This window comes from Egretta garzetta, unplaced genomic scaffold, assembly GCF_000687185.1.
Source record: "Egretta garzetta isolate BGI_Z169 unplaced genomic scaffold, ASM68718v1 scaffold213, whole genome shotgun sequence".
Classification (NCBI taxonomy): Eukaryota; Metazoa; Chordata; class Aves; order Pelecaniformes; family Ardeidae; genus Egretta; species Egretta garzetta.
Window position 1 is genome coordinate 1,016,625 of NW_009259242.1, and position 22,040 is coordinate 1,038,664.

Consider the following 22,040-nt stretch of genomic DNA (forward strand, 5'->3'; position numbering starts at 1 on the left):
GCCAGGATGCCATTGGCCTTCTTGGCCACCTGGGCACCCTGCTGGCTCATATTCAGCTGGCTGTCAACCAGCACCCCCAGGTCCTTTTCCACCAGACAGCTTTCCAGCCACTCTTCCCCGAGCCTATAGCACTGCATGGGGTTGTTGTGACCAAAGTGCAGGACCCGGCACTTGGCCTTGTTGAGTACTTCTCTGCTGTTGAATTGAGGTAGGAACCATAAGACAAGCTTGGATCAGGTAAGTTGGATAATAATGTACCTTTCTGGTCTTGAGTGTTCTTGACATGATTGTGCTGTTCTTAGGCAACAGTGTGCCTAATCCACAGTTCTAACGTTAGCTACTTTATATGTCAACCAGAGTTTTAAGTATGGAAAAAATAGACACACTTGATAATTCTACCTGATATTTACTAGGAAAAAAATGGTAGTAAGTGTTCTGTGAGGAATGTCTTGTTTCTGTCTCCGTATCTATCTATAACTGTGAGAGAAGAAATCAGAGTTTCTTATGGAATTTAGCCTTCTTGTGTCTCTTAAAGGAAATTTCCAATGATATGTAAGTCTCACATCATATATAGCCTGGATTCAAACCCAAGTAACTTTCCTGTTTCCTGCTTCTACTGAACATCATCCTGTCAGCTCTTTTCTTCTTAGGAGCTGGCACCTTCTCTCCTGCGCTGCTACACGTGTTCCTTGTAGGTTTCTCATGGCTATCTCTTCCATCAGATGTCCTATGTAGAAATGCAAGACACAGTTTAAAAATCTTTCCATGTACCGTTATCTTAAGATTATTTTTATGTTTTTTGCTCATAACACGGATTTGTTCAGTACCTTCATTATGACCTTTTATTCCTTGAATATAAGAGAGCTGCTTGGAAGCTTTTTCCCATTAATATTGTGATGTTTCCGTCTGTACGCAGACAGCAGAGAAATATATTTGATTCTTTTGGGGGTAAAATTTAACTGGGTAATTTTGGGTAAAATTTAAGTATGTCGTATTTTAAGGGGCGTACTTAAATTTAAGAATGTTTCCATTCACTGCTGGGTGTTCACCTGTTACTCTAGACTAGAGCAGATGTGCAGTCGATCAGTCTATAGATTAGACCTAGTACAAACTGCAAGCCCCAAAATACAAAAAGTATGGACATCAGGTCCTCAGCATCGAGTGTTTCAACTTACATACCTGCTTTTAGTGGGAAAGTAGACTTGGACAAAGATGGTTTAAGATGGTGTTTTAAGTGGCGGCAATGCCCATTTTCTACCACACGAGGTCCTCGTACTTTTATTTTTCTCTCAAGTACTGTCATGTGATAGTGAAGGGCAGCTTTGCAGTACAAACCTCCAGGGGATGAATACTCTGATTTTCTAGTAAATGTTTTAAGTAACTACTGTTGAAAAGGTTCCACGTAGTGAAATGAAAGAGAAATAATAAAGTATAAGTAATTACTGCACTGTGTGACCTATTTTAGGAGATACAAGCAGGCTTTTAATGGAAATTTTAGTTCTGTTTATACTTGGTGTATTTTCAAGTGTTTTACATAAAGGTCTGTAGTTCAGAACCAATGTCGACACTGAGATCTGTAGTGATACAAAGCTTAAAAAAATGGGCTACAAGTTGCCATTTAACTTATGATGATGCATTCCTGATGGAGCTGAAATCAGTGAAATGGGTTTGTGCTATTTCTATTGTCTACTAATTGTGAATCGCAGAGCTTACAGCTTCATTAGGGCAGGCATACAAATATTCCGGTTAATGAACTTGTTTTGTTAGTACCAATTCATTAAACAGTGCTTGAATCAGTAGCTAACAGGATAAACAAACTCTTAAGATTAGAAATATTGCTAAATCTGAAATGATATAGTAATCATTTTCTAAGATTGGTATATGACAATTAAGATATATTAATTGATATATTTTTACTTTGAGGTTGTGATACAGTGTTATCTTTGGGTCATCCTTGAAATCATACAGAAGCTGAAATTGGCACAAAACATAGAAAAGCACTTTTGAGTACCTCAAGTCTTGTCAACACCATGAATGTGAAATCTGTAATGATGTCTTCTGTCTTCCTGGGCGAGTTTGACTGTATCCTGTGCTGCCTGAAAGCCCTGGGTCATACCAACCTGAATGATCTCTTCTTTACTTAGAGGCTTTTTTTATGCAGTTATTGTCAGCTGAAGCACCTCAGCCAAACATAGTAAATGTGAAAGGTTGTAAAGATCGGATGCTGTTTGTGGCATCCCATACAGCTGGACTTGTATTTCATAGGGCTAAGATTTGCTATTTTGCTATTCTATGCTTATGTTTTCTAAGGGGAAAAGAGGTGCTTTGAAGACTAGGGTTTGAATGGCTGCTCTTTTGGAAGCAGTACGTGATTTATTTCACCCTGTCTGAAAGAAGTATTGGTTGGGGGTTTTTTATTAACTTTTTTATTTTAATATATAGTGAGGATAGGCAAAGTTCTTTTAAACGATGTTTTCAGCATACAATTTTTGTAAAATTAATGAGTAAACATAATTGAATTGTAACTACAATTTTTCATGTAGTTAAAAGAATACCTTTGTTCCAGTATTTCTGGTGGCTGGCATATTACTTGGATAAAACCTTCTCCTGACACTGAATTTATCCAAAGAAGAAAAAGAACCTGGCTTTGTAAGAAACCTGTACCTTGAAATTGATTCTGTAAGGATGCAGTTTCTCTCCTCCAGCCTGCAGTTTCTTATTTGTGGTAGTGGCTTCATACCAGATTAGGACAAATGGTCCCATCAGGCTCTTACATAGATGAAATATTAGCAGCTGCAGATTCCATTTCTATTGCGTCCTCTTTCATACAAGCAGTTGAATAGGGCAAGAGAAAATGTTGCTGAAGCATGCTGTAACCCATCTGGTCTTCACTGGCATAAGAGAACCCACCATGTCGCTGCAGTGCCAGCTTCAGTAACGGTGGAACGGGGAAACCTGATGGTGTTGTTTCCCTTTGCATCTCCTTGTGCTAGCAAACAGCTCTGGTTTGTCAGAAAATTTTGCTAATTCAGTTGTAGTGTGGATAACCGTTTTATCGTAATGTAAGAATCCATTGTTTGTTAATTATTCCTTTAGGTCTTTCACTGTGGAAAGCTGGTCATTCTTAGTCTGCTATTACAGAGAAATTAATATTCAACAATTGGGTTTCTAAAAAAACAATGGAGGGGTAAAGGCGATTCTGGATTATAAGAGATTAAACCTTTATTTCAAGGAGGTCTTATTTCAAAATGAAAACCTCCCTTTTCATTATAGCAATTTTCCCATGACTTTTCTGATGTCAGTTTATTTAAACAATTCCTATGTGTGCATTTTTAAGATGCCACCCTTTGTCAAGGCCTCCGTGTTCATTTATATTAGTCAAGCTTAACATCAGAGCATCTTTTTTGTCTCCAAGAGCCATTTTCCTACCTCAAGCCTATTCCTGAAGGATACCTTTGCTACTGAAGGCTACCAAATCATCCTCTGTATCAGTGGGGCCCAGCTTTTCTTGCTGTTGAATCACACTATTTCTTAGTGGCGAGAAAATACCCTCTACAGAGGCAGTAATTTTGACCTCTACCTCTGTAGATTCATAACTTCTTAGAAGCTCTTGTATTCTCTGAATTGTTTCTAGGAAAAAGAACTGCTATGAGCAGCTTGCAGGAGAGGTGGATTTTTCTGGTGGTCCTGCAGCGAGTGCTTTCAGTAATGGCCTCTTGCACTGCTTTTAGAGCTGTGCAAACAGGCAACTGTAAAACCAGCTGAGGAACAAAGACATGCAGCAATACGCTCTTGAGCAGTCTGTGTTTCCAGGTGGAGCTGATCATCATCTAATGCTTTGTGCTTCCACAAGGGAAAAAAAAAATAAAAATCATTATACTTTCTGCTAAAGTAAAGGTTATTTAAATGTCTCTCTTATCACTGTTCCTATAACAAAAACCTCTAACCTGTATAACACCAATGTCATCTGTATTCACTAATGATGTTGCTGTTTGCTACATGTGTGATTACTTTGCCTAATGCTTTATTTTCTAATAGACCAGGAAGTCCCTGGCAATCATCCAAATTGGTATTAGATTGTAAATATGAGGAAGATGATGTCCTATATATATATGTTATTGAGATTGGTTTACTTATGGCCTGAAATAATAGATATTGTTTATTAAGACTAACAGAGTACCAGTTAAAAGTCATCTGAAACTGAGATTGGTAGATCATTTTACAGAAAAAACATTACGACAAAGTATAGGAAAACCTGACTTGAAGGGTATTGATTGCACAGAACAAATGCTTCCAAGTTAGGAAATCATAGAATTATATCTGCTTTTGTAAGATTAACCGACCTCTCTAGATATTATAGTATGACACCTGTTAAAATATTAATGACTTTTTTCCCCCCCCCAAAATAAGAAGATTTGCTCATTTAGGTTTTTCAAAAACAGTGATTTCAAGCCTGATTTCTAGAAGGTTTTTTCCTACTTACTCTAGATTCCTGTGTGTTTCTCCTTTACCCCTACCTGTTTCCCCTCTGGTTCCATTCCCAACCAGGATATAGTTATAATGAGATGTACTACGTAGACTAGGAATAGGATATTCACCTAGGTATGCTTAGCTAAGGAATTTGTACAAAGAATTTCTAGCTCTGTGAATTTGTATATTTAACGCTTATAGCTTTAATGATTCATAAAATTCATATAAAGTGACTTTTCCCACCAATTAATAAAAAGCTAAGGGGAAGGATGGTTTACCGGTTTTGGTGCCAGTGCGCCTGTATGTCTACATTCTTGATGAGCAGTTTGTTTGTTTTTTCCTCCTGTAAACTCATCTGTTGTCCAGACCTTTAGTTTGACTTTCTAAATTTACAAATCAAAGTTAACCTGAATTAATATTCAGTGGTAAAATGAATTGAGCAATATCCTTCTCGAAATCAGATTTTACAGCATTTAGGGATTACTTTAACTGAATTAAAAGCAAACAGTTTCTAATTTCCTGTTTTCCGTACATTATTCCTATATAATTTTATATAACACTCTTCTCTGATAATACAGGATAATGATATAAGAGCAGAAACTAGGCAGAAAAATAAAAGCCAGCACTTATTTTGAGAACAGTGTAGACTGAATAATTGCATTAGAAGTCCATCTGCATGATGTGCAAACTCTGAATTGAGTGTGAATTCAGGCAATAATAATAAAATGAAATAACATCTAATGAAATACTTTTTTAGTGTGGAAGTGATGGGGTAGATTAACAGCACCAGGTGCATTTCTAGAAAACCTTTCATTCAATTAGATTTACAGTAATCATAGAATTCACGATTTATTAGGAAAATTACCTCTCCCTGTAAATACTTGCTCTTTATTTGCACATCATACACTTAAAAATTAGCAACTGAACCATCTAACCATAAATACTAAAAGGTAGCTCTAATGCCAAATGCAGTAGTTTTGGGCTAAATCTGTACTTCTTTGTTAGCTGAATTTGTAACTTCTCAATTAAATTCTATCATCTATAGGAAGCCAAGGCAGCTGTAGAAGAGACAAGAGCCCTGCGAAGTAGGATTCATCTTGCAGAAGCTGCACAAAGGCAGGCTCGTGGAATGGAGATGGACTACGAAGAAGTAATTCGCCTATTAGAAGCTGAAATTGTAGAGCTGAAGGCTCAGCTCACTGATCATTCTGGCCAAAATAAAGTAAGAAAAGCAGTCGCCTGTTGTAGTTACCATGGTTTCCTTGCTGTTGTTGTGTATCTTGTTTTCATTTTCTTTTCATCTGCTTTTCTAAAGTAGGTCACTGTTTGTCTTGTATTATTCAATAACTGGAATGATGCGTAGTGAAGGGGGTAATGTGAAGTGTATGAGTCTTCCTTTATCCAGATATCTTTGGGCTGGAAAAATAGGAGCTAGAAGCATATGTGGGTTATAGGCCAAAATGGCACATCTCAAGCATTAAAGCATGGAATAGTTTCTGGACTGCAGATACATTGTCTTTAAAGACTATATGCATATTTGTATGCTTTTGTATTTATGTAAAAATGGCCTTCATATTTATGTTTCTGTTAGGCAAATAATAACAATATAAAACCTAGTGCTGTTCTTAACTAAATTTAGATTTAATCAAGATAATAATTTAAATGCTACTAACAATATCCTACCAATTTTTTTTTTTAATTGAGCCTCATATTTTAAAACCACTTTATCTCCAGTGAGGCGTTTCATAACATGCTAAGGAATAAAATATTTGAGGCACTTTTAAATTTTTCCCCATAATTGCATGCAGTTTGAACAAGCGCAAACAGGCTGGCATTTGTGTGTTTACCTTATTTTTCTCATGAAAAATGGATGTGCGTATGAATTGAGAACCTACTGAAACATTGCCTTATTTTGTCTTGAGAATTAATTCAATATTACAAGGTATTAAAAGGTAAAACTGAGCCCTGTGCTATACAAGCTTGCAAAGAAGCAAAATAGCGAGTACGTGTAGCTCCCAGGGAGGAATTCCTCTCATCTAGCTGAGAGAGTGTGTGATGAGATGAATCACACCCTAGAAGAAGTTCTTTCTGAACATCTCTATGAGATGCCCCATCTTTTTTGCCAGGTATTTTTGAAGCACTGTTTGTTTTCTAGGATGTGAACAAATATAAAAACTTTAAGAAATTCAGAGTGTGTGGGTTGCTTTCTTAGAGATTTGTTTCTGAGATGCTAGCTTGAATTCCTGAAATTCTGAGTGAGCACTGGAATATCAGAGTTGAGATTTGATTCTCTGCATTTCTTATTCAAAATAAGCAGTACCAAATAGGTACCAACTCTATAGTATACTCTTTGTAGTATAAAAGACTGAGGTCCCTCTGAGGGCTTACCAGCTCCTTCTCCAATAGTGGACAGTGAGATCGCCAAAGGCAGGCATTTTAATCAACAGTCTTTGACATTCAGAGTGATCATGATCTGCTGCTTTGTACAGTGTATACAAACAAATGTGCATACTCATTTGCTTCAAGATAATGAATGGGGTTTGGTGGGGTTTTATAGTAGGTAGTGGGCTTTGAGAAAAGATCGCCTACAGTGACGTAAAAGTTTTTCTTTAATGATAGTGATATTTTCCTAATTTTGGAGAGTATTTTGGGCGAGATCTTCTGTTCAGGAGACAGCTTAGCCAAACATATGTGCCCATATACATGTGAAGGCTTTACCTGTGGTCCTCTGACACAAACAGTGCCAAGGGACTCAAGCTGAAACCTTGAGCCTCCAGAACTTGATCTAATGGGGCTCACATTCTCTGCGGCTGAGTACAGAGGGATGCATAACGCTGATCAATAGGTTATAAAAGTGCATGTGGAGAAATCCTAGGGGGTAATTTTCTCAAAGATAGGCCATAATTACTCTGTTGGCCAAAGGGTGTACAGGTACAAAGTAGTGGACTGAGTCTGTTCACCTACTGGCTGTTTATGCCACCCTGCTGACAGATGCTGTCACCATCAGGCTGGTACTTTTGATCCATTCATGAATCAGTTCAAACTGTCTTAAGTTTCAGCCCTATCACTGTTGTTAGCTGCCAATTTCAATTTGCCTTTATATCATTTGCAGTTTGGGAGCTGATTTACTAACAGATCAGGCATACCTGCCTCAGGAGCAGCTATGTTTTTCAGAAATATAGAAAAGAGTGTGTATTAAACATTTCAGACATCCATTTCAATTCACACTGTGTATCTATGTGAGCCATGGGAGAAAATCATTAGAATAAAAGCCTTAAAATATCTTTCCCAGGATAACATCCAAGACTTGAGAAAGAGAGTCACAGTGCTTGACTGCCAGCTGCGAAAATCAGAATCAGCTAAGAAGACCTTTGAGGTGGCTACTGAGAAATTGCTACAATTTGTAGAGGTAACTTTGCCTTTCATTTCTAGCAATATTTTACTTGAAAAAGTTACGTGTTGATGTTTCTGAAGAATAAACATAGTAAACTGACTATAAACTAGTTTGCAAAGATCCTTTCATTGCTAAAAATAAAGATAGTCTGTAAGTGTACAGATCCATGTAGGAATTTACTTAATCTTGATGTTTGCTATACAGTAAACAAATGGTCAGATAATTTTTTTCATCTACCTTTTCACAAACTCATACCAATTTCTGTGAAATTCCCCAGTGGAAAAAGGCAGAAAAAGTAATATTTTATAATATTTTGAAATGTTATGAAACAAAAAAAAAATGATGTTGTTATATTTATTTCATTTAAAGGGGTTATAATGTTTTTGGTTTTTACTTTTACACTTCCAGCTGGGAGAGTCTAGACTTTTTTGTTGCAGATCAAATCTCCCACACCCAAATAGAACATCAAATTATAAGGTGTTAATTTTTTGACTGTGTCGATTTATAAACTGTTAATTTCTTGACTATCGCCAACAGGTTGTGCATGAAATACTATCAGATAACTCTACTTCCTCAACAGTTTTAAGGTAATGAAATGGTATAGTTATTTGTATTGAAATGGCAATATTAATATTGAATAACTCTACTATTGTTTCAAAGTCTCCAAAAACTGTCTTGTAGCTTTTTTCCTATATTTTTTGCTGTATGATTCTGAGTGGAACTTTATTGGATGAGAGGGAACGGCATGAATTATGAATTAGGCTTTCAGGATAGAGCTTCATTAAAAACCTCAGAATTCAATTAAAACAGTTAGTAATTACATTGCTATGGTTGTCTGGATGTTTCTATAAAGTAATTATAACGTGCTAAGGATTAGTTAAAATTGCAAGGAACCTTAACAGTGGGTTATATTTTTTTTTATTATTTTTTAGATTTGCCCAAGTGATTTTGCATCATCATTAATCCAGTAGCATATAAATAAATTGATAACATGTATATCCATTTAAGTTTTGTTACTTTTCTTATTTAAAAAGGTACCTAGGAATATTCAACAAGATTTAGAGAAGCCTTTGGTCCTTCAGAATATCGGCATGATTGTATCTATATATCCCAGATAGTGTTCCATTAGTATTTATGTAACAGTAATTTGGTCTCTGTCCTGCCATCTTTTTCAGTAAAGCTCGCAAGGAAATCAAATCTATTTAAGTGAAGTTAGATGGAACTTCATTTCAAAAAAATCTGCAGGATCAGATCAACTATTGTACTGTAGGTGTCTGTGTTCTCATATGCTAATCCTGATCAATTAAATTCAGTTCCCATTGACACTGCACAAGAGTGGTGTTGCCTGTTTTATAAAGGTCATAGACTTTATTTTAGTAGGTGGTTTGAAGTATAAAACACAAAGCTAAGGTGGCAAACTGACTCAATAACAGTGAAGAAGATAACAATTGGGTCCCCTAAAGCAGTGTCCCTTCTTAAATGCTAATATGAAAATTACTTTTAAAAAGTTACTTTCCTGACACCCACTGAGTTCTTGACCCTAGATTTTGAGACATGAATGTTGTTTGTATTGAACTTTTCTAATACCTTTATCGTACAGACAGAACTGCTTCTGCAGCAAACTAATCTGTCTGGTGGTATGAATCTTTTTTGTTCATGCAGTGAGAGCAAAGCCAATCTAGAAACACACATTTACCTTATTAAAAGTAACAATTTATTGTATAATCTTACAAATAAAGACTTACTATTTTTTGTTCTCTTAGTGACAGAAGAACAACATTGTCTACTAAAGCACGGTTGGGAAGGATTGGACCTACTGTCACAACAGCTCTTGCAGCAGAAGCCAGAGACCTTGCCAAGTCCGTCCGTGCCATTTTGGAAGTAGATTGTGAGTAAGTGTGTCCGTCTTTGTGCGTGTGTCTGCATGTATACACATGCATGAATAATTCCTTTCTTCCATCATATGTTGTGGCTTTGGCATCTTGCTTGCTAATTGAGAGTAGCATGTTTCAGTTGTCATCATGTGGGGTTTTTTTTCCAATTGTGGAAAAAGGACCCGGAGTAGAGGTTCTGTCTGGAGTAGGTTAGGACTGTGGTATAGGTGAGGGGTCCAGTGTCTTTCAGAATGGTGGAAGACCTACAAATGCAGGAAAAGGGCGGCTGCTGCTACTAAGGGCTATCCCCTTTATTTTTCTAACCCTAACTGTTACCATAACCTAAACTTACCCTACCCACAGGCAGAGCCTTCTCCTACAATTGGGCTGTTTTCATATGGTGATTTGGCCACTTTTCCGTTGTGTGCTTCACCCAGTAGAATTTGTTCACTGTATGATTTTTTTCATTTCATTCCAAGATGCTGCCTTAATTCTGGCTGCTTAAGATTTAGTTGCTACTTCCTAGGACTGACATAGAATGCAGAATGAGGAAAAACTAGTATCTGTCTAGAGTTAGAAGTGGTTTTCCCTATTAATGCCCTTAAAATAGTAAGTGCATTTCCTCCTTAACTTTAAGCAGATATCCCAGGATAGTTTATTGCATGCATTTTACCAGTGTCAATGGGTGTAATAATAATGACCTTATTTAAGTAAATTGGGTATATTTTCTAATTCACTGAAGACTGTGGAATAAATAGTAGTGAAACTTTTACAGAAAATACAGAGTAAACAAAGAACAAAAAAGTAAATTAAATAAATCTTTGTAACAAACTGTTTTGAATTACAATGAAGTCACAGAAAGTGTATCATGAACACTCTTCCAGGAAAATGGATCAGGTATTTCCTTGTGTTATTTCTGATAGCATGTATGTTGTTTTGTTAATTGTCAGCTGAAAATTTCTTCTGCTTATATTAAGCCAAAGACAGGAGTTCTGTTCCTCTTCTACTATTCTTTTACTAGCTTTTAATAAGAATGCAGAGGTTTAATAAATCAAGAAAAAAATTATTATTCTGAGATTTAACCTGGGAGTAGGTTGGCGTTTCTTAAAACACCTAATAATTCAGAGATATACAATACATTTCATCCCATTCTAGAAGGGTTGCCTGGGCAAGTGATAAGTTCTATGCAAGCTGAAATTAGCTGCCTATTACAGAATGCAGTAAAGCCTTAATTCTGGCTGCTTAAGATTTAGTTGCTACTTCCTAGGACTGACATAGAATGCAGAATGAGGAAAAACTAGTATCTGTCTAGAGTTAGACGGTACTGGAGACTTCAGTGATTTGCTGCCACAGAGCAGATCATTTAGAGATCTCTTGTCAATTCAGTTTTTCTTTTTACTTTTGTTCTTCAGTTTCCCTTCCCTTTTGCACAGTCTCTTTCCTTTTGGGTTCATCAACAGTTGGCTTTTATCTAACCAAGACCTCATGAAAGAAAAAATTAAAGTGTAATATGAAGAACTTATTTTGGTTCTGTTAATAGCATTCATCACTCCTCAAAAAAACAATATACTGAGGACTTTCTGTAGTTCAAGACCATCTTGCTGTAAACATTAGGGGGAAGTCAGAAGTCAGCATCACATGGGATTCCAGCAGCTTGGGTTTCCTTGTCTCAAAAGACATCGCTTGAAACTCATTGGTGGGAAAATTTCCATTGACCTTGATGGGCTTTGAACAAAAGTGGTGCTATAAGCTTTAATAACTCAAATACAGATCTTTCTTTCAAGATGCAAAGGATGCATCTGAGTGAGATTTCTCCAAGCCTTTAGAAAATCAGACCATTATTGCTAAGGATTTTTAAAAGTGAGTTTTGAAGTCAGGAAATGCCCTTGAGGAAACAAGTCCTCCAGAGATTTTAAATATGGTATCAGTTCATCAGCGAAGAAGATAGATATTTTTATTTAAAATTGGATGTGAACCAGCAGAATAAATCATTTATAGCACTGGAGGACAGTGCAGGTTAAGTGTCAGTTCAATATGCACCTTCATCAAGCTATAATTAGAACATAAAGTTATTCCAGAGTACATTTTTTCCTGGAAAACTTAAACCAGAAAATTAATGCCAAAATGAGGAATATAAAGATTTCCAGAATCATGTAAAATTAGCAGAATTTCCTGACTGTAATGCTCTATTTTCATACCAGAATGTTTACAAAATGTTATTTTGCTGAATTTACATGAACATGTATCAAGTAGTGTCTTAATGAAGATTTTATTGCTGTAGGGAGTGAATGTAGCCTGCAGTTTCATTTGGAGATATGTGTATATCCTCACGTCATTAAAAGAAATCTGTTCCTATTGGTAAAAATTATGCCAGTTCATGGCCAGTTACTGTAATAACTGCGTGCAGTTGGAAATCTAAGAAACAACAGTGATTTATTATACTCTTCCCGGTTCAGATCATCAAAACGATTGTGTATTTTGATCATATTTACCTATAGTCGAGCAGACTTGTCAGTTCTAATCCAGCTTAGTTGGATTGATTTGTGAAAATAAAACAGAAATGGCCTGACACATTACAGGAGTTTTTGCAAAGCTGGTGAATTATGATTGACAATAATCACCATATTAAAGATTTTAATATCCTTTTTACATTGTTTGGGAATTAATTTAGAAAGCGGCTGAATAAATATATTTGAGGAAAAGTTTCAAGATATGAAAAATGTCTTATTTGACATTATTTATGCTACACTTACTTATTACATTATTTATGCAACACTTACTTATTACATTACTCTATAGTGAAGAAAGCAAAATAAGAAGATTAAAAAATTTGTTCAGAAGTGTCCAGAATATTGGAATTCAAGTGAACGGAGGAGGTGAAAAGAATAATAATGGCCAGGAGAGGAGATAATTGGTTTTCCACCAGTGAAAATGGTAGAGTTCTGTCACACCGAGTTGTTTCTATCCCACTACACAGGGAATCGAGCAAGGAAAACTTTTCGTTCTAAATGCAGCCGAATTCTAACATGTGTTTGTGTCAAATGTAATAGGTAGGATACATGTTAGAAAGCTCTGGAGCCATAGCAGGGATCCATTTTATGAACCTGAGGGTTAAAAATAGCTCTGCAGAGAAGGATTTAAAGATTGAACGTCATCCTTCTGAGTTCATTCTGATTTGGAGAGTATTACAGATAGATTTGGGCTCTGACGAGCTTGTGTATGAGATTAAAGCTTTAAAGCTCACTCTCTGTCTCAAAAAAAAAAAAAGTAGTTAAGGCAGAGTAACTATTTAATAGCATGCTGTCTGCAGTCCTCTATGCCGGAGTCTCACAAAATGTTTCCCATGTGATCTCCAGTTTTCTTGCAGATGGGCTGTCATAAAAAAGGGGCTCTCGTGTATGTAGCATTTCCTAAATAACATACATCAAAGAAAAAAGTATAATAGACATTACTTTGCAGTCTGAAGGTTTTCGGTTTTTTCCAGAAAGTTGTCCACAACATAATAATTTTTTAATGAATTCTTAAAGAATTGATTTTTTTTTCAAATTGCCAAGTGTAATAAGTATAACTGAGCAACCATCATGATATATTTTATCTTCTGAATAGATCTTCTCTTTCAATATTTGCTTCATTTTGTACAACATGAAGTAAAGGAGCCCTAACTAAAAAACCTTTTTGATTCATTTACTGTACCTGTGAAACAAAGTCTAGGTGCAAAGACAAGGTTGTGGAGTGTTCTTCCAAAAGAAAACTTCTTCCCTCGTTAAAGATCACCCTTGACATCAAGGTCAAAATGACATATTTATGAATTAGCCAGGCAAACTGTCCTCTTCCTGCAGAATAGCATGACATTTTGCCTGAGGGAAGAGTTTTCAAGAAGTTCTGTGTATTCCTGAAAAACCTCCAAGTACATATTGCCTTGTGATAATGCTGCAGATCAGTTTTCAGCTTTGTAGGTTGAATGACAGCTATGTGAAGTCAGTTTGGCAATTCTTCAAGTGAGGACTCTGTTTAAAAAAAAACCAGCTTGTTTTCCAGTGCTTACTACTACAGGATCCTCAAGATCCAGAAATGCAAATAAGAAAGTAATAAACAGAATAATCAAGCTCATCCCTTGAAAGATTCATCCTTCATCTTCTTGAAAGACTGTAAGCTATTTTTAGAAACCAAGTCTTGAGAGGCCTTTCTGCTTTGTAGAATACAAGCATCTCCTGAAGACATAAAGAAAATTGCTTTCATCATACAAAGGATAATAATGCCTCAGTGAAAGAACTGTAGCATTTAAAAGTAGTTGCTGGCTGCACTTAGTAGACCATATGGTGCAAATCATGCTAAAAAGAATTGAGAAAGCATTTTCTTCTTTTCTATTACAAAATTAGAAAAGAAATACACTTGGTACTGGTAATGGCCAAAATCTGATTAACCCTGGAACATACTTATCTCTTCATAAAATAGCAGGCAATCGGCATTTTTAAAATGTGCACTAGCATAATGCAGCTTTCAAGTATTTTGACTGCTGATTTCCTCACTCTGTCTCTGAAACTTCTATCCAAAAATACAACCTTGCTCATGTTGATGTAATCCCAGGCATCAGTATCCATTAAGTGCTATGAATCCTGCTTCTCTGCTCAGCAGGAACTCAAGCACTGCATCTTGAAATATTTTTTCCCATCGTGTTCCTTTAATCTGTTGTCAGCCTGGGATCTGACACATGGCAATCATGCTGAAGTTTGCTAAAATGATCTCCTAATTAACATAGGTTCCAAAAATCCTACTTACCTTAGTGATACTGTTCTTGCTAGCACAGTAGTACATGTTTGATTATGAAGATCCTACAGGCAGAGGTTTAGTTGCCTGGTTTTTATATCCATTTTCCTTGTATGCTGACAGTCTATAAAAAGAAAGCAATGGAAACTGCTGGAGGTTAGCATCCATTAGTGCTTGTTTTCTTGATAGTTTTGATTGGTTTTGATTTTTGGACCACAGACAAAGTCTTACATCTCAGGCATTAAAAGCTGAAATATGGAATATATTCATTTCTTTAGTTTTGTAACTATATTATGGTCAATTGCCAAAAACATTCCGTATTCAGCAAAGTGTTAGTTGTCCCTTCCCATTCTTTTGACAGTGTGGGTGGAACAAAGATATAAGGTAGAGTAGCAAGTCTTTGCAAATAACAATTTTGCTATTTTGAGAAGGGCTAATATTGTTAAGTATTCATATTTCTTTTATTTATTTGTTGCAGCCCTGGTGTGTTTGTTTACAAGATAATTAATGCCATATACATTATTACTATTTTGTTCTTGAAATTACTTATACAGCAGAGCTATAATTTTGTACAGATACTTGGCCATAGTTCATCAGGAGAGTTCTGAAAAGTTGACATGTAAGCATGGACTGTTCCCTCCCCCACTTTTTGGTTTATGTCTGTACATCAAAATCCAGATGTAATTGTAACATGGGTAGGCATACCCTGGCTAACTTGACTTTTGTTAATTGGCCTAATGGTATTAAAGATGCATTTGCAGAGGCTGAATACTAAAATAGGAGTCTTCTGTTGACCCCAAGGATATTGTCTGATTGCTAGTGTTTGCTGAAACTCATGCTGCTGCGTCTTTTTATATTTTTAATATCAGCAAGAGAAAGTTATTTCTTGCAAGATCACCTTTGCGGGGACAATTCTGCGTTGGGAGGATAGCATACCTTTAATATTCTTTCGTGTAATAAACTAGAACTGTACCTCTTCGTCCTTACTGGAAGAGCTGTTTGTCAAGGAACAGCATAATGATAAGTAAAGAGATAACTCTGTGTATTCATTGTTCTGGCAAGGCCATAAATATTTCAGTGAATTACTGAAATCAGAAATAGTAGAGACCTATTAAATTATACAATGTATATCCTGAACACATCTGTATAGCTCCCCTTTATAACAGTTTTTACTAGCAAAAGAAATAAATCTTAAAATCAGTGCTGTATGCTTTAAAGATAAAGAAGTTATGTTTGTAAATTAAACGTTTTCTGAGACAGTACTTCCATTAGAAAATATTAATTTGGTGAAATTGAAAGTTTCAAAGGAATAATATGTTTTAACAACAACAACAAAAGAGGTGAGTTTTTCCAAAAGAGAATTTATCAAATATTTTATCCAGTGGAAAACTTCACAGTGCTACTAGTCCCTGGAGGTTGAACAATTTTCCCTCAAAACAAAAATAGTTAATGGGAAGGTAGTTGCATTTTTGTAGAAAGTAATAATATTAAGTTATTAAATGAACTTTTTACTGTTGAATCTTTTCTGAGTAGGCATTTAAAAAAAAAGAAAAAAAAAAAAAAAGATAAATCCCAAAATTACATTGGTAATTTTGGAATATGACCTAGTCATCAGTGGCTCCTTCTACTTGCAGAATCATGCTCAGTTTTGAGCTCATGGCGACTGCTCATCTTTTGCCACAGAATATTGGCACTGTATCCTCATGTAGCGCCATGGCATTATACCAAATGGTGTCAACTTCTCAAAAACAGTGCTCCAAAATCCATTATTCCTTATACAAGAGCAGGAGTGGGTATGCCTGTAGCATGTCTTACTGTCCTCCACTGCATTCTGAAGGCAACAGGAGACATAAAACCTCTTCCTTACATAGCAGAAGCATCTCCCATTTTGTCCTGAATTCATAATTTACTTTCTTGTTTGCTCAGTCTCATCTAATAGAGATAACGTAGGGTGAGACAAGATAGAGCGAGACATGCTGCTGCTGAATGCATCACTTCATTTAGTCTCTGTGGAGCAGTGGTTTTCTGGTTTCCAGCTCTGCGCAACAGAAAACTTTGTAGGAACCAGGACAGTTGTCCTCCAGTTCAACGTGTGCTCAGGATTGTAGGTCCCTGCTATCAACCACCCATTGTGAGTGAGTGACGCTATGCAGAAACAGTGGCTACTACACAAAGTGATGGTTTGTCCAAAAATTAACCTTAAGCTAGCAAGAAATTTTAATATTATTTTTTATTAAATTGCAGAGTACCCACATTTCTTTATGGATCTGAAAACTTTGCTAATACAACAAAGGGATAGAGTTTGGGAATTGAAATAAAACTTAGCAATTTTTCTTGCACATCTTCAGTGATGTAAACTGAGAATAAAACTTGACTTAATTTCAATTGTTCCAATACATAACATCAAATACTCATGAGATGAGAAGTGGATCCCTTTTGCCCTGTAATGTAGACATTGTTGAATGCGTTATTCTGAAAATGAGAATGTTTCATTAAAAAATTGATAGCTTATCAGCAACTCTTTAGATGCACTGCAAATCAAACAACAGTAAGAAACCTGAAGATGAACAACTTATGTACTTTCAGAAAAGTTAAAATTCAAAGTTGCATAACAGGGAAAATGGTTTCTATAATCCTCAGAAAAAAAAATCCAAACATATTTAATACAATTTTACAAGGACACAGTCTAGAATTTAAAAGCTTATTCTATATAACTGTTTACTGCATCAAGACATTGAATTTTCTGCAAATCATTTAAATTTCCAATTTTGTCTGCATGGTAAATAAGAATGAAGAGTTGTAATTTGGACAGTGTACAAGTACTGTGATTCCAAAAGGAAAATCTATCCAAGAACTTTAAAATGTTTCATTGCAACAGAAAGGAAGCGTTCCACTTGAGAAATGCAATAGTGTAAAATTTTTAAAATATTTCCTATTTAGAATTAAATTAAAATGAGAGTGCATGGATAGTAAATTAAAAATGGAGCACAAGACCTGTGAGGCAAGTCCATTCTTCACTCTTTAAATCTAATATGATCTGCTTTATTTCCATCATTTGTATACCTTGATTAAAATTATTATCCCCATTTTAAGGAGGAATTTGAGCCATGAAGCAGCAGACTGACTCATTCCTGGGGTGGGGAGGGGGGGAAGGCAAGGATTTAACAGAAGTCTCCTGAGTTAAAGAAATTAATTTCTTTCTGACTAGGCATCATATCAATATTTCTTCCTGGAGATTAACCTACTATTACTGGAATCTGTTACACTATGGGTAACGTTCTCCTGCATTCTTAGATAACTGTCAAGTTTGATAGTGATTTATAAAAGTACTTCATTTTATCATTGCTGTATGTTATATTTCTGCAGTGCATTTTCATCGAACAAAAATGTCAGTTGGTGCCTTGACTGTGGAACGGTGTCAAGCAGCACCTTCACACTGTCTTGCCCTCTTAAAGGCTTCATTAGAAAAGGAGAATGCCTAATGAGGAAGCATAGGCTTAAGAACAGAGGCAGCCAGCACATGCTCCATTAGAGTCTTGTGAAAAAGTTTTACTGGTTTTGGTTTCTTGCCACTTTTTTATGTAATTGCTGTATTTTGCTGCTGTATGTTTGATGCTATATTTCAGTGCTGTGTACTCGATCTGAATTAAATTTTTAATGCGTGGTTATCCATATATTTCAAAGTAATTTAGAATTATAGCTGTGGTTTCCAAGCTGGAGTTTGTCAACAGCCACTGAACCACAAAACTCTTATAACTGATTTACAGCTTGTCTACAGAAACTTAGCACTTTTACGTTCGTTTCAATTACAAGATTTGTTATGACAATCTATGAGAAACTTTGGGGGTGGGTAGCCTGATTCAAAACAATTTGAGACCACTGAGCTAGAGCATCATTGCTGCTAAAATAGCAACATTTAAGTGCATACCTGTACTTAAAAGCAGTGCCTATAATATTACATAAATAAGGCCAGTGAAGCCAAATCAAGGTTCAATTAGTTTATTAGAAAGGGTGTAGACAGCAAAAAAAGTTCCACCTTTGGCTGTGTTTTTGTTGTTGGTTTGGTTTAGTATTATTGGGATGCGAGTTCAGATGCTATCTGACAAGCCTAAAAAACCCATACTATAAAGCCAGGATTGGTTTAGTTTTACAATAAATACCTGGAAGGAGACAAGTGAAGAGTTGTTCGGTACATTAGATAATTAAAATATATTACTCCTGGAACACAAGGCATAAAAGTGCCTTGGAAATGGGAAGCAGAGAAATGTCTGCATGTAATGTAAATGGTACAGAAGTTCAGAAACTAGCACGCAGACAGTACTTCGCCACCAAGGAATCGGAAAAGATTTGGCTAGAAAGAACCTCCAGCAGTTAGGTAGTGTATCCACCTGCCTCTAGCAACATGAATTATTTCTACGTTAATCCAAACAGTTTGGACTGCAGTTTAAGTTCGTTACTACTTGTCTTCATCCCTATAGTTATTGAAAACACCCTACTGCTTTCCTCTTTGTGGTAGCTTTTAACATATTTGAAGACCATATCGTGTCTCCACTCCATCTTCTGTTCCCCAAAATAAACTGATACCAGTTTGCTCATTTTTTCCTTACTGAGCGTGTCTTCTAGGCAGTTCATCACCCTTCTTTTTCTCTGAATTCTCTCCTGCTCATCAAAATTGTATTGAGTTCTGTAGTTGAGACCTTCCTGCAGGAGACAAAAATGGAATAATAAGTTTGTTTGCTTTAATATATAGCACACCAGCTCTTACGTCCCCGGATGGTGTTCCCTTTCCCTGATAGCTTCATGTTATGATTAGTGTGAAGTTTGGGCTTTCCTGTGCTCCCGGCCGGACATACCCTAGTTGCTTTTGCGGAGCTGATATTTGCACCTGGGGTAGTACTTTGCTCTTGTCTTTAATTGAATTACACCCTATTTATTTCAAACATTTGATCCAGTTAGTCAAGCTCTTCCAAAATTCTAATCCTGTTTTTCAATGACATTTCAAAGAAATGTCTGGGTTTTGTCTGGTTTTCAATCCGGAATTATCCCTGAACTCTCCTTACTTGGACTAAAACCCCATTTGGTTGAATGTGAGGGAGTGATAACATTATTTTCACCTAAATGGTCTTACTTGTGGGTATTGTTACAGGATCTAGAAATCAGACCCCACTTGTTTAAACTGATGTCTGAGAATCAGAACATTACAACTTGTAATTATGTACAAGCAGAGAAGCTAGATAAAAGGTGACACTAATAAGGGTGGAATAATTTTACAGCCTGATCAAATAAAAAAATGAAATTTAAAGTATCAATTATTAACAAGTTCCTAGCTGATTTATTGGTGATTGAGCATGTATGCTATTCCCAGTGTTTCACAGCAAGGAAAAAGACAATTCAACATCTAAAGCCCGTATTTAAGACAGTTCTTTAATGTGACCTAGATTTCGGAACTCTGTTGTTGCTGCTAGAAAAGCAATTTATTCTCTCTCCATTCACTTACTTTTAATGAGAAAAGATGAGTCAGCTTTTGAATAGGCACTGTCTGTACCGACTTTCAAATCAAAACATTTTAATAATGAAAAACAAGTGATATTATTATACCTTAAAATGCAGATGAGCTAATAAGATTAGTGCAGTCTCCTTAGATTAATTTCCAGCATCTCTGAAGGAAGGCTTCATTAAAGAGCAGACCTTAAAAGTCTATGGACTCGTTTAGTTCATACTGTGACCCCACTATGAAAAAATTAATTGACTTTGTGCCTCTTCCCATACAAGTTGTACTTGCTCTCGGTAACTATGGCGACTGAAGTCAAAACTCTCCAGAATCAACAATTTTACTGGATGGTAGATACTTCCTAAATTGTCCCTCTGTTCATTTCTGTTGACATAAAGTTTAGTATTTTAATATATTAATTATAGTATAATGTTTTGACACAAGAGGGGAAAAAAAAACCCTTCCAAATTTTGTAGCACGGAGATGGGAATTGCTTGCAGTCAGAGGAATGACACAGGTGAGCCAGGAACTGGACCTGGAGGGCTCCATCCCAGGTCACTGCCTCAGACTCAAAGCTGCCCACCCTCTTCTTGCCATCTGCAAGCACAGTTCAGACAGAGCTGGTTATTGGGAGAGGTGGGTAACCCCGTGGCTCTCGGTGGGAGTGAATGTCTGCACACCAGTCAGGGAGCCACTGCCTCATTATTTGCGGTCCCCACACATGAAGTAACCACTACACTGCGGAGCTCAACCAAAGGAGTTGTGCGTACTTTGGCGCAGTTAATGTCAAGTTCATTTCTGTGGCTGCACAACTACGAGCCCCCTGAGCAAGCTGGGTTAAAGCTGGCGGGGGGAATGATCAGGCCTTTGTTTCGAATGTCAATGTATGCTAAAGCTCTCAGTGCTCGTCTTGCCTAAGAGGCTTGGAATGCTTTTCTGTCAGTTCCTTCAGTTGTCACATTTTTTCACTTTTTTTCAGTAAGTAGGAGTGAGAAGCTGAGGGCTAGCAGAGCTCCTTAGACATATATGGTGCACAAGTGTGATAATTTAAATGGAAAGAAGTACAGAGAAAGTTGATTGCCAAGAATGATATAGGAAGCTTTTTAAAAGTACATTTTAAGGAGAGTTTGCAAGAGGAAAACATAATTGATTGGTGCTTATGATGGAGACCTAAGTGAGGTACAAAATGTACATAAGTCTTGCGATAGATCTATTACCTCATGCCATATAGCACGTGTGTCATTATCTGGGAGTTAAGGATGGAGATTTTGCCTTGCATTAGTGATTGCTACAGGTATTATGTTTGAATCCTTTACAGTTAAGGTAAAATAATGCATGCTAATTTAGACACATGGTGGATTTTTTTTTCTTCAGATTTATAACAAAAAGGGAAGGTATCTATCCTAGTTTCGAAGAACTTTTTACATTATTTTTAAAATACGGTGGCTTTAAAGTCATGTCTTCCTGTATATAAACCCCTTCTTTTATTTATGTGTAGCTACAATGGGTTTTGTAACAGGCTAAAAAGATATCTTGTGTTAATGGATTTTTACAATTGTTGCTTCAAAAGGAAAAAGTATTACTTTGGTCTGTACTTACTGTGAAATGAGCTCAGCAGAGAGTAGTTCTGTGTCTCTCAGTTGTAGGTGGTTCATGCCAGCCCCCTGCGCAATTTAATTTCATCATCAGTGCAAAAAAGTAAGATATTACTTAGCAAGAAAGGCATATCATGTAATACTATTGCTTTTTAAATCTCAGACAATTTCTGATCAATTCTAATTTTAGACAGTCATTTTAATTTGTTACCAATGAATGCTTTCTAATTAAACTTATATTTAACAATCACATGCGTCAGTGAGCAATGTGAGATGACAGTGATGGAAGTGGGTGGATAGCACAATGGATGGTGACAAGAGAAGCTGATCCAGTAAGGAAAGGAGGAGACGGATGAATTCCGGAACAGAGAGTAATCAGGGGAGCAAGAGAGTAGGGAAACTGAGGGAAAAAGAAATGGTTTGGAGCTGGGCCATACGGTGAAGTATTC

At 36.3% G+C, this 22,040-nt stretch overlaps 1 protein-coding gene across 1 annotated transcript in view; it reads left to right on the plus strand.

The window, feature by feature from the left end:
• Positions 1 to 22,040, plus strand: part of STXBP4 (syntaxin binding protein 4) — a 66,893-nt gene that overhangs the window by 20,780 nt on the left and 24,073 nt on the right. Inside the window, exons 17-20 of the mRNA XM_035891636.1 lie at positions 5,516 to 5,692; positions 7,763 to 7,879; positions 8,402 to 8,451; positions 9,628 to 9,752. Of these exons, the coding sequence (XP_035747529.1) occupies positions 5,516 to 5,692; positions 7,763 to 7,879; positions 8,402 to 8,451; positions 9,628 to 9,752 (469 nt within the window). The remainder of the gene's footprint in view (positions 1 to 5,515; positions 5,693 to 7,762; positions 7,880 to 8,401; positions 8,452 to 9,627; positions 9,753 to 22,040) is intronic.